At 52.5% G+C, this 13,078-nt stretch overlaps 1 protein-coding gene across 1 annotated transcript; it reads right to left on the bottom strand.

Annotated features, from left to right (window-relative positions):
• Nucleotides 1–1,681: 1,681 nt before the first annotated feature.
• zbtb43 (zinc finger and BTB domain containing 43) lies at nt 1,682–8,098 on the bottom strand. Its single transcript, XM_088904601.1, has 2 exons — nt 8,043–8,098; nt 1,682–6,265 (listed from the first exon to the last, which is right to left on the bottom strand). The coding sequence occupies exon 2, from the start codon at nt 6,245–6,247 to the stop codon at nt 5,063–5,065; it is 1,185 nt and encodes a 394-aa protein (XP_088760727.1). The 5' UTR covers nt 6,248–6,265; nt 8,043–8,098; the 3' UTR covers nt 1,682–5,062.
• Between the last annotated feature and the right edge of the window lie 4,980 nt (nt 8,099–13,078).

The raw sequence follows: 13,078 nt of genomic DNA, 5'->3' as shown, positions 1-13,078 counted from the left end.
GCTGTATGCGTCTGTAAAATACCCACTCGGACCTCGTTTCGCTCTCTTTTTTAAATAAAAAAAAATGAAAACGTGAAAATGACTCATATAGCAATCCCCCGCTCAAGTCAACGGGTCACTGACACAGAGAGCACACCTGGGAGAAGTAAAAATATAAAACCTACAGAAAGCAGGGTAACTGTGATGACGCGCGTGTCTGGGGGGAGGTGGGGGTGTCGGGGTACTTGTACCACACTGGGGTGACTGCTCAGTGCCCGAGCCAGGGGCCCATGGTGTGCTCTGATGAAAGTGACCACGATTCCTTCCCAACCATTAATCAATCTCCTACTGAACAATGGCATGCACCAGGTACTTAAAGGACTAAATGGTAAAATAATATTTTGTTCAGGGAAAAATCCGTTTTTTTGGCCTGTAAAGTTAATGAATCGTAGATATTTAATAGAACACGCCTTTAATTACTCTCAATATGTTTTTGTCGATTGCAGTGCAGAGGCTCGGTCTGTGGGCCAGTGCTCAGCGCGGTCTCGACCTCAGGAGGGGAAGAGCTCTGCCGTTTTGTCCGTCTCTTGCTGCGAGGCCAGGTCCAGCGGCGTGTCGGGGGTGCTCAGGGGCTGGAGCTGGAGTCTGCCATCCGGGCGCGGCCGGCAGTGTGCGAGACCGACTCGGGGAATCTCTCCGTGCTGATCCAGCCGGGGCTCGCAATGAAAGGAAATGCCAAGCGCAGATTTTACCGAAAAGCTCAAGTGCGGTTATTATAATTTGCAATGTCAATGGTTTCGTAGCTGTTACACTGTTAGTTACATAGGGTCAATGGCTCTGCTTTTCCCGTTGGAAAGGGCGTAACCCTTGAACCAGCATGGGCTGCCCGAAGGCTTCTCTAGTGCGTTTGAACACAGCGGGATTGTGAAACAGTCCCAGCAGCTGATGGAAAGGCAGCCGCCCCTGGTGGATGAGTTGAACAATGCTGTGCCGCTGGCGTTGTAATTGAAGACTCTCGAAACGAGCACTGGAGCTGCAGGCACGAAAGCGCTGGTGTTTGCGCTGTTTGCAGGGGGACACGTCGGGACGAGAGCAGACCGCTCTGCTTCCCCGCCTGGATTGGGGGTTACTGACTTAACGGTCCGGGAACTCATCCACCCGCCCCGTGAAGCAAGCCAGACCCCGGGCTTCAGTCTCACGGCTCGGTCCACACCGCCGCCACCACCCCCTGTGCGGAAAAAATGATTCCTAAAAGCACTCCCTTTTCGGACTTCATCCTGTGCTTTGTGATTCCTGAAACGACACAAAATCTTTTTTTTTTTTTGCTCTGCATGTCATTCCAGAAAAAAAAAACAGGAATGGCGTTCTTCCTCTGCAATTAAATTGTCAATGCGTTTTGATGGCATAACATTACTTGCAATGTACTTACTTGCATTACTTGCAGGGATGGGTTGTGTGTTGGAATGTTGCTGTAATCAGAAAAAAAAACTTACTCAGGATAATTAATTCATTGCTAAAAACGAGTTTCTGTTTGGCAGTGTGCTGCACTAGTGCAGGGGTCTGCAGTAACAGCCTGTATTACTCTCACTGTGACACGCTAATGGTTTCAGTTTCAGAATGCACTGCATGGCAACCTTCAATAACCTGACTAACCACAACAGCTGCAATAATTCGAATAAAAGAGACATACAAACAAGACTGAAACCATTTACATTTATTGCTGAACACATTTTGTACAAAAACTTCACGATGTTCTTCTATGAGAAGAAAGTACCAAGGGCATCAGTGGTCTTAAGCAGAAACACACAGACTGTACAACTCACACTGACAGTCTTCAAATAACATCAAGTACAGTACAACAATTTTCAGTTCTCCTTCTCCCTTTTAAACCGCGTGCAGTGTTCAACCCTCACTGTAAGTCTCAAAGTTCTCTGTATAAATAAGGTTTGTAAAAGGAATTCCTTAAAAATGCTGTTATTGAAACAGTAACTGTAGAAATCCGATCTTGCAGATCCACAAGTTTTCTTCACAAGGCAGAAGCTTCTGATAAGACCTCGAACATCAGATCCATTGGCCAGTAACACATTACAGCACAGCTTCAACCCAACTGGTCACCATCCCACCTGACGCCCCCCCCTTACAAACTGGCAAGGGGAGCAGGTCAGCATTGTGCGGTCAGCAGCTTGAGACAAACGAGAACAATCTCTTAGTGTCAACAGGTACAAAGCCAGGCATTATCATATTAACAGAAGCCTAGATGAGAAAAGAACCGGCTGACTTGCACTGCTTCAGCACAACCTAAACAGCATGTTATTATATACAGTACGTGTGTGTAAATGGATGTGGAAGTAAAAGGACTCACACAGCCTCTGATCTTTCTCAGGCCCACAGCTGTGCAGGGTGGAGGACCCCTCTCTCATGGCTTGTTCCCCACTCCTACCACCCTTTGCATAAAACAGTGAGGCCTCTCCACCAGCCATAGACTGCTGAGGACACCAGACTTCAAGACCTGCTGGGCTGCTCTTTGCCAGTCTGGACAGGCGACTGCACTGTGCAGCCCAGCAGGCAGGAGCCCAGAGCAACCACACAGTGTCTGTCCGTCTGTCTTCATCCCAGCTGAGCTGGGCACCAACTCCAACCAGAGCTCCTCTGCTCTCCAGGTCTCTGCTCTCAGACAGTTTCAGAGCCACGTGCATCAGCTCTGCAGCTCTTCATGAGAGAAGGCAGACTCCCCCCATAGAGAGCTCAACCCCACACTGCAGCCATGAGACGTATTTATTAGCACCTTTCTTCAGCCCGGAACCCCAGAACACTCAGAGAATCATTCGCAGACAGACTGGGCCCAGGGACCCCTGTTCCCTTGGAGAGAGACGGCACAGGCTGCTCTGCACTGTAACGTGCTGGCTGTAAGAGCCCTGCTCTCTCAGAAGGCGTTTTCTCTATTTTTTCATTTGTACATTTTTAGGAATGTTCAAAATATTTTTACAGACATTTGGTGTTGTGTGGTGGGAATTTAAAAGAAAGTTAATAATACAGTAGGCAGAATACCTAGCTGACAGTGCTCTTAGCCACGCTGTCTATGCCAGCTGTAAGAAACTGCTTATTAACCTAAATTACATTAGAACTGCATTTTGTCTACTTGTGCAGTTTCTGAAAAATTTCAAACAGCTTCAGTAGTGTAGGAGACTAGTATCTGGAGCGTGGACACTAATGACATCTTTTGTGAAATTAAAGGCACGCATTTTATAAATATATTCTGTAAACCATCATCCTTCATGCTAAATAACTCCATGAGTCGTAGATGAATGGCAGAATTGTCTTTCTTGTAAAGAGTGAGAAAGCGTAAGGAATTGAAGCAGTTAACGCACACAGACTTTGCACTCCAGCCAGAAGTGGTCATCTCGGAGTTCTTGTGCTTACGAGGTGACCCGTCTGTATCGGATTGTTTCAGCTCTAAATCAAAGTTGGAAACAAACTATAGTTTTCAGAGACTTTCAGCAAGCAGAGCAGCTCCATAAAACCACCGGCCTGACTGAAGGTATACATTTCTTGCCAAACTTTGTTTGAAGCTGAAATTAACGTTCTGCACTTGAAGTGTAAACAGAAAGTTTGTCTATTAAAAAGTATAACAGATTCATATCTCTTAGTACTCTTGAAATAAATAAACATATCTACACTTTCAGTATAAAAAGGAAAACATTTCACTTTCAATAAAGTACCCCTGATATTCAGTAGTATATATTAATATACATGTAAAATATAAAAGAACAATCCAACTCCACAAATGATTTCGACATCATATTCCCTTATCAGGAGGTGTCTGAGACACTCCTATTTCAAAAGATGTCAACTGAAATAAAGCAGAAACTATGCTATTTGGCTATAAGTGCTTATCTGATGTACAGTAAACTAGCTAAAGAGACATTATTAACACCCATAATGTAATCAGCCAATTTTAAAACAAAAATGTTTCACATCATTTTCTAAAATTACTAAAAATGTACCAAGCCAGCCTTTTACTGGTTATTTTCTGCTTCGTGGCTTGTGTGATCACCAAAACCCTGTGACCCTGTGCTACTCAAAACAGCAGAATACCCGTATTGTGACAGCAGAGCCGATTCCCACTGGAATCACTGCGTCAGGAAAAGCAGAAATCCCAACTCGTACCACTGAGTGCAGCGGCCATGTTTCAGCCAAAGCAATGCCAGTGGTAAACAATATTTACACAGCCTCCAGCCCCACTGTCACACCGAAAACCTGCTCCCGACGTTCCAGGCCTCGACTGCTCCTTCCCAAGGGACCTGTCCGAGGCCAGTGGGGCCTCCTGGCGGAGCTTCACAAGAGCCAGACGGCGGACAACAGGGCCGTCCGCCCTGTCTGCTCCAGAATGAGGAGGAACGAATCCGCAAACCACCCGGCCCCGAGCAGAGATCCCTCCTGGACCTACCGGCTGTAAAGCTAAAGAATCCCGTATATCCCGCGGATTCCAGGCCTCTTTCAGCGCGTGGGAGCTGATGAAAATAAACCGCTAGAAAGCCCCACCCTTTCTAAAGCCACCTGCTCCACGTGCCCCCCCCCCCGGGCGGAGACGACCTGCAGACGAGTCTCGTCCCGGCGGGAGCTCCGCAGGGGGGAAGAATGACCACCGCTTCAACAGGGAGCTTCCCGACGGTCCCGTCTCCAAGAAAAACTAGGACAGGCGGGTCTCTCACAGGAGACCCAACTCCAGCTTCCACACGTCCACAAGTCAGCACCTCCGGGTTCCTCTCCACCCCCCCAGAGGGAAGGAATAAATAACGAATACTAAATCAAGCTCAACATGTCCGGCGCTCCCGACTGTCCAGGAAACCCAAGCAGACGGAGGTCTAATCGCCGGGAATGAGCCTGGCCGCCGCAGCCAGCCCGCAGGCAGCAGACGTTCCCGATGTCCCTCCACGCACCTGTGGCAGCCCGGGCTCCAGCAAACACGGCGAGAAATACAAACGCACATCACGGGCGCCGCGCGCCCCCCCCAGGCCGGGCCCGTGTGAGCGGCGGGGGGTCTCCTCGGCGAGAGAAAGAGCCGCCGGGGCTCCCGGCCTCGTCAGCAGATCTGGGCGGCCTGCTGGGCGCGGCGGGCCTGGTAGGCCCGGGAGCAGGAGGACACGTGCCGGTGGAAGCTGTCCCTCCACATGAAGCGCTTGCTGCAGATGCTGCACTCGTAGGGCTTGATGCCCGTGTGGATCTTCATGTGCCCCACCAGGTGGTGCTTCATCTTGAACTTCTTGCCGCAGACGCCGCAGCCGTAGGGCCGCAGCCCCAGGTGCATGCTCATGTGCCGGTCGCGCTGGCTCTTGTGGGTGAAGCTCTTGCCGCACTGGCAGGGGTACAGCTTGTACACCACGGCGGTGAAGCCCGAGTGCGAGGTCTCCTCCTGGATGCCCGGCGACGGCTCCGTCCCCTCGTCGCCCCCCGCCCCCGGCCCCGCCCCCGGCCCACAGTCCTCCCCGCCCCCCGCCAGGCCGCCCGCCTCGGCTCTGTCGCCGCCGAACCCCTCCGTGGACGCCCCGTAGAAGTCCAGCGGCTCGTCGTAAGGGGGCTCCCCCTCCCGGCTCCCCTTCAGCTCCTCCGCCGGCACCTCCTCCGCGCCCGGCTGGCTCTCCGGCTCCGCGGGGTCGGGCCGCTCGGGGTCGGGGCCCTGGGGCTCCTCGGCGAGCGGCGCCTCCTGCTCGAACTTCTCCGCCTTGACCTGCACCCACCTCCTGTGGCACATGATGCTGGGCTGGACGTACAGCGGCCGGGAGCCCTCCTCCCCGGGCGGCTCCACCTCGCAGTCCGCGCAATCGCCGGCGCCGCTGCGGGGCGACGGGAGGGCGCTGCCGGGGCAGGACCGCTGGCACAGCACCGCCGGGTTGCCCTCCAGCAGCTCGGTGCACTTGTCCACCACGTGCCACATCTGCAGGAAGCTGGCGGCCGTCAGGAAGGCCACGATGTCGGCGGCGGGCAGCAGCAGCGTGCCGGTGTAGCAGGACAGCAGCAGGCTCTCGAACACGGCGGGGTGCATGACGTCGGGCAGCGTGACGCGCAGGCTGTTCTTCAGCAGCACCTGGTCGCAGAAGTAGGGCGAGCTGGCGGCCAGCACGGCGCGGTGCGCGCGGAACCGCCGGCCCTGCACCACCACCGTGATGTCGCACAGCTGGCCCAGCTGCCGCTGCTGGTTCAGCTTCTGCAGCACGGAGCAGGAGAAGTCCGGGAATTCCACACGGAACGAGTTCGCCTCCACTTCCATACTTCCGGGAGTCTAGACCTTGGAAGGAAGAACCGGGAGACGCTCGGATTAAAAGCCGGGCACAGTCCATCCATCCACTCTCGGGGGCGCCGGAGCCGATCCCAGCAGCCCGCGGGACGCCAGTCCATCGCAGGGCAGAAACACGCACTCTCACACTCACACCCGGGCCGGCTTTCCCAGAAGACAGCCTCTGGACTGTAGGAGGAGACCCATGCGAACACGGGGAGAACATGCAGACCACGCAGACAGCAGACCCGTCCTGGACCGAGCCCAGGGCCCCGGGTTGAGAGGCCGCAGTGCTCACCAGGAATCAAAGTGACATTTAACAGCTTTCCTCTCCAGGGACGCTAAATCAAAAGGCACATTGCGGAGAGGGTCCCTGGTCCCTGGTCACTGGTCACTGGTCACTGGTCGGCCACTGCCGTCTGGACAGCTGTGTTAGCGCCCCCCACCCCTGCAGCGCTTGCTGGCACTACGCAGCCAAGACAGCGCTTCTCTCCTCCCCGTCCGCCCCACGTGGGCTGTGGACTGCTCCTCCTGCCAGACCCGCACTGCACCTGCCCCCCCCGCCAGGCCCCGCGCCCACCCGCCGCCCTGGGCCAGGGCACCCACCACGCAGGTGAGCGCCGACGATCACTGGGGAGACTCCCTCAGTGCCAGAGAGGCCATCAGCTACCTGCCCCCAGAAGAGCTGGATGGCTGCCTGCCTGCTGTCATTTGTAAGAGCTCCTCTGTTCTTTGTTTAGGTCAGTAACCAGGTCTATATCCTCCAAAAGCAGAAAACAAAAACTATTATTTTATGCTCCTTCAGGCCCCTTTCTGTAGCATATTAAGGAGATGCAGAACCAAGGAGCAGGTCAGTGTAATAAAAAGGTGTCCTGGCGTTGCATCACGGTGGGGCTGTTCTCTGACTATTGATCCCCACTGACGGTCAGCACTGACCGATCAGGAGCGGGGTGGCTTCTGCGTCAGCTGGCAGGGAGAGCACGTCCACCGAGCACGACACACAGGCGACCGCCCACCGCGCCAAGCGCTCGGTTTGACAAGGACGGAGGAGAGCCTCACGCTGGGGAGGGAGCGGGGGCGCTCAGGAACGGTATCCTAGCTGTGCTGATGAGCAACAGCTACAGACTCCATCTGCTCACGTTAAGAGACTGCTGTTCCTGGCACTCCCGGTGTAGTTTCAGTAGTCTCGGGTCAAGAGCTGTGAGCTGTGAGCTGGCAGGCCAGAGGGGATGTGAGGGCAGCAGGCAGAGGCAGAACAAGTGGTTCATGCGCTGAAGATAGTGCCCCTCCGCCTCCCTTCACGTCCTCGTCGCCACTGCGCCACGGCGTCGCGACCGGAGCCGCCGGGACGCAAGACGGCAGCGAAGCAGACGGGGCAGGACCCGCTGCGAGTCTCGCCCCGGGCACCTGCGTCCGCACGGGCAACTGCAGCGTTCATCACCCTTCCCACAAGACGGGGCCGAGGGACGGCGGACGGGGGAGGGGCGATGCGGGAACGTGATCGCTCTGTGCGGCGCAGGACACGCTGTGCCAACGTCACCGGCGCTGGTGGGAGCTGCGAGGCCTGCGGCCGTGGTGCGGCTGTGCCAACAGCAGCCCAGGCAAGGCGGAGAACGACGAGCCATGTAGCCGCAGTGACAATGCCCCAGCGCGCACAGACATCTCAGCACAGCCCCGGCCTCCCCTCCTCCTCTCGGGAAACACTGTCCGCAAACCCGGCCTGCGCGGCGAGGCGGCGCTCACGGCGCCCGCTGCACGCCAGACTCCCGGTGAGCGCGGCTGCTCTCACCTGTGTTGTCATGCTTCGCTCGAGCCCTGGGACCCTCAGCCAGACGCGCTCCGTCCGCCGCACTGCTCCAGGAAACCGTGACATCATCACGCACACACCCCCCCGCTCTTCCGCGTACCGCGTGGTGCGCGCTGTAAACAAACCCTCCCGGCGCGCTCCCGCTCCCGCTCCTCGCGGGCTCCCACGCGTGTGCCGGGGAAGCAGCACTGGACAGGCGCTACAGCATCAGCGCGGGTGCAGAAACTGCAAGTGTGTTTTTGTTGTCCAGTGGGGTACCGACCTGCACCCCACGGTGCGGAGCAGTGTCTGAAATGAAGAGTCCGCTCTTCATTCTAACTCACCTGTAAGTCTCTGCTTTGCAGGAGTTACAGCAAATACAAACAACAACACAGCGTTAAAAGTGAAAACGAAGGACAGTATAAAAGTCAACGCATTGTTCTATAATTTCCTTGGTTCAAGCACTTGTATTCCAGCAAGTTTAAAAAAAAAACCACTACATACGAAAATATTATTAAAGAGGCTTTAAAACCACCTGCAATTCAAACCACCCTTCTCTTCCACGAGAGTTCAGGTGCGCCGTCTCCCCCAGAAGGCTGGCGTGTTCGCCAATCATACCCGGGGGTCGTGGGGCTCAGGCTAAGAACTTGCATATGAAGGAACTCGAGGTATCAGTCAGGCGGGGATTGACATGAGCTTTTGCTGCTAATTTAGGGTTCCATTTTATCTTAGAAAGAGCATCAATTTGTTAGATATCACTCACAAAATGGATTCGACATGCTTTTTTGCAATCCACAACCATAGCAAAATTCTGAAAGCGAGCATAAATCGGCGGCTAAATTAAACGTCCAAGGACCCCGAAGATGTCTGTAACACTAGGTGCTGTTTCGCTCATGTTTTTGAGTTCTTGCGAAATTTCCGCTGCTAGCAAACTGCCAATTATCATCACACAAAGAGCGAGAGAACAAGAAACGTTCTGTCAAACAACCAGCAGATGGCGCCAGTGGCCCGTCTGAGCTCAGCCGGGTTACAGGCGGTACCGGTTCCGCAGCGACCAGCGCCCCTTGAAGTCTCTGCCTAGCGACTGTTGTGATGTTTAAAAAGGTGAAAACACTAGTTAGAACAATGATGTCTGTCGTGTGAGCTTTGGACTATTTGAATTTATATGGATTCATATTTGAAATATGTTTTATTGGATGATGTCCGGTTATAGTTATCTATACATCAAAACAATATTTTGTTTTTGTATGTGGACAATGTACAGTATACTACACTTGGCGCACAAATAGGGTTGTGAAATGTCATTTTTGATCGGCTGAGGACTCCGTGTTTTCCTTGGCCAGCCATAAAAAGTTACCTTTATTCCTGCAGTTTAGGGCTTCTAATGCGTGTTTCACGGAGCCTCCGGCCGACCCCTCAGCGGTCCGAGAGTGTCTGAGACCTGGGGATGCCGCGATTGCGCCGTTTGCCAGAAAAAAAGACGACCGAGAAGCGACCGTAGTAACAAAGACACAATTCCGACTTTATTAGATTAGGCACAACGGGACACGCGATGCCTTCGCAAACGCGTCGGCACAAATCAGTTCGATCGCGGTGTTGCACAGAGCGTTAGATTTTGTTTTTTTTTATTTTGCTTAAATAAAAGAAACTCCGAGGCTCATCCTTCAAAACGTATGAGAAATACATGTCTTGTGACAGCACTTGTAATAACGCGTGTCAGCTAACTTGATTTCTCTTCAAATTCATATGCATCATCAGGAACAATGAATTAGAGCAGCACGTGATCCGAGGACAGCGGAGGTAAGGGCGTAATCGCATTACTCGTGAACAGATGAGAACAAGCGTGCAATAAGAGCACGTAGTCCTAAGTGCCTCATATATCTGCCATTTTCGTCTCCAGTTTTGATGACTTTTCTTTCCAATTTCTCTCGTTGCTGCGGTGCAATGCAATGTCTCCGCCTTGTTTTTCGTGCGTCGGTGCACAAGTGTTCCGATGATTGTAGAATCCGATTAGATCTGGTGATGCAGTAGTGTTAATCTTGATCATCCACCATTACAGCCACTGTGCCACAACCTGCTGGGAGGCCAGGGGAATTAAGGCTTGACTTGCTAACTAACGGGACCATTGTTAAATTGCTACTAAGGTGTATATATATACAGTATATGTCCCTATGGCAGCGGGATGCAGTGGTGCTGACTTGCAGATGCTCGCAGTCAGTGTGATTGAACAATGATCTTGTTCCGGCAACAGGGAGCGATCTCCTCTGTGTGCCTTCGATTGTATGAGTATTCGGACAGCTAATATTGATGAAATAAGAATACAAACGTTATTAAGATTAAAATTTCCCTTTTCTCTTAACACTTAGCCTTGTAAGAATTCGAGGAGGCACGAGCCTTCTGCTCTCCAGACGGGCCCCGGCCCCTAGCCTGGAGGAGCCCCTCTGCCCAGTCCCTTCCTTCGGCCCGGCGGAGCTCACATGTGTCCCGCAGGGGGCCTGGGGTCCGTCACTGAGGGGCGTCGTGCTCAGGTCCGTTGGCTTCGGCTCCCAGAGCAGGTGAGCCTCTTGCCCTGGGAGACGTCCTTGCCTCACCTCGCTAGCCGCTACAATTCTTTTGCCATCTTGGCAGGTGGCGGAGGCCTACACCTTGGGTATTTCTAGGACATGGCTGAACCAAACTTTAGTATAACTTAGCTACTAAAGTACCATAACCCACAAGCCGGGCTGAGTAGCCTCTTGTGAGCACTTTGTCTTAAGCTGTTAAGTGTTCAGGCCCCTTTCTCTGCCTTGTCCACTCTGCCCCTCAGCAAACATTCCTGACTCCAAGCCTCCCCCTGGCCCGGACCCAGAGAAGGGAGAGACACCGATGAGTGAACAAACTCTTTCTACAACATCTTTGCCTCCCTCAGTGATCCTCCCTTTCAGCTGCTGTCTTGCTAACAGACGAGAGATCGGAACGTTATCTCCCAGCTCCTTTTTTTTTGCCCAGCGCTTCTTTCTTCTTCTTTCGCTCATCGTGGGCTGACAGCCCCTGACCTAATCTCGGCGCAGGTGGGGAATCGGCGAGCTGCGCGGCGCTCGGTCGGTGCACGTGCTCCTGACGGCGCACCATGTTAAACAAGCGCGGCTCAGATCCCCGGCAGCAGGCCGCTGTGGACAGAGAGAAGGAGGGGCAGAGGCACCGCGATTAGAAATGGTTTTCTTGACCTCAAGGGGTGATCGAGGTATTGATAAAATTTCAAACAGCTTCTTAATCAAAGGGTTTCCTGTTGAAGCTGTAATCTTCGCTGAAATGGGTCTTTGTTACCTTTTGCACTGTTCACTTGACCAGAAATTCTTTCCAGCTAAGCTAATGGGGCCACTTAGGAGGAGGAGAGGAGGGTGAGTTTGGGCTGCTGGAGGTGGGATGAGCTCACAGCGTCCCACTACGGGCGGATAATTCCAGGTGACTTGGCAGTTTTTTTTCTTGTCCCTCGGGCTCATTACAGACTGAGACCCCAACGCTTTTTAATGCTAAACTCTCAGTATACAGGAAGGACAGTCTGTGCCTTAGAAGTGGAATTCCAATAAACTGTAATGGAGCTGCTCAGGTCCGACTTGACTAAATGAATCCAGGCAACGTGTCTGATGGGCTCCCGTCACAGCATCATCTGGGAACACAGTCATGGGCTCAGCCACACGCTGTGAACACACCTGGGCGCCCTTCGCCGAGAACAGACGCTCCGCAGAGTCTGCACGCAATCGTGGTCAGTCCCTCAGAGATAATAATGACAATGTCAGGTGCTCAGGAGTCTTCATTCCACAGGACCAGTAGTGAAGTAGAGAAAGTGGAAATTAAGAAGAAATACATTTCGGAGGCATATCTTTACAGAATAAACCCACCTCCAGGATCGCTTCACCCTCTAACCCTAACCCCATCTACAGCACCGTTCAGCTGGATAACCCCAGCCCTGATTCCAGTGGCAAACTGGTGCTTGGAGAGGGTTCCCCACACCCGGCTTCTTTGTCCAGCTGAGTGCTCATTAACTGCCCTGAGCCGATGAATTTGATTATTTTTCTAAGGTCGGGTCGCAAGCAGGAGATGGTTTAAGGAGAATCAGCAAACATGCTGGTAAACGGGCAAACTGTGGCCCTTGAGGATAGTCCATCTCCGGTCAGATCCCGAAAGAAGAAGTGTTCTGGATCCGGAACAGCTCCTTGACTAATGCACAACAGCCCCACCTCCAAACCCATCGCTCAGACTGTATTCTTGTCTTTATTGTACTTATAAAATATACATTGCATTTTATTAAATTGCCCAACTGTCAGGATCTGCTCAAATATTATTGCTTTTACTATCCAGTGGAAGACTGAGGTAGCGTCTAAATAATCTCATTACATGCGCAAGCACAGTAAATCTAATTTTGTTATATACAGGATCGATCGTGCAGGGAAGGAGGGATATAGATACAGTTTTTTTTTCTGAAACAGAAACAACAATTAAATAAATAAAATCCAAACTGAAGGAATCGCATCAGCTGAAGATGTTCAGCAGGGGTTGTCCGTTTGACACGCTGTACGATTAGAATTTAGAAGTCGAGCAGAGTAAACAGAGCCTTGTGTTTTGTTCTGGAGTGTTACAGGCTCCTTTCCCTCCACAGAGTTTAGCCTTAGCTGATCCTCTCTTAATTGGTTTTCAGAAAGTCACGGAGCTCACAACTGCATTCCGTCAATCTGGAGACATTTTTGTGATTTATAAGGAAAGTGTTTTTGGACACTAATGCTAAAATGAAAAGAAAACAGCAAAAACCAGGCTAGAGATTCCCTCCCGCTCCTCTCTGTGCTCAGGACTGGAGTGAAACAGGCTAATCAATCCGTCAGTACAGCAGCGCTCCTTCTTGAAAGACACAAGTGCTGAGCGGGGATGCTCGGTAAATATTAGCCCTCTGATCACGCCAGAAACAAAGACTTTCAACGGCTCCAACGGCCGCGAGCTGAGAGGTGGGTACAATAGCCGGCTGATTGTTGTGTTTGGTTTTTGAGGGGACCTCACAATGAGGC

The sequence above is a fragment of the Atractosteus spatula genome, chromosome 23 (genome assembly GCF_055471065.1).
Source record: "Atractosteus spatula isolate fAtrSpa1 chromosome 23, fAtrSpa1.hap1, whole genome shotgun sequence".
Lineage (NCBI taxonomy): Eukaryota > Metazoa > Chordata > Actinopteri > Semionotiformes > Lepisosteidae > Atractosteus > Atractosteus spatula.
This window is presented reverse-complemented; position numbering and strand designations above follow the sequence as displayed.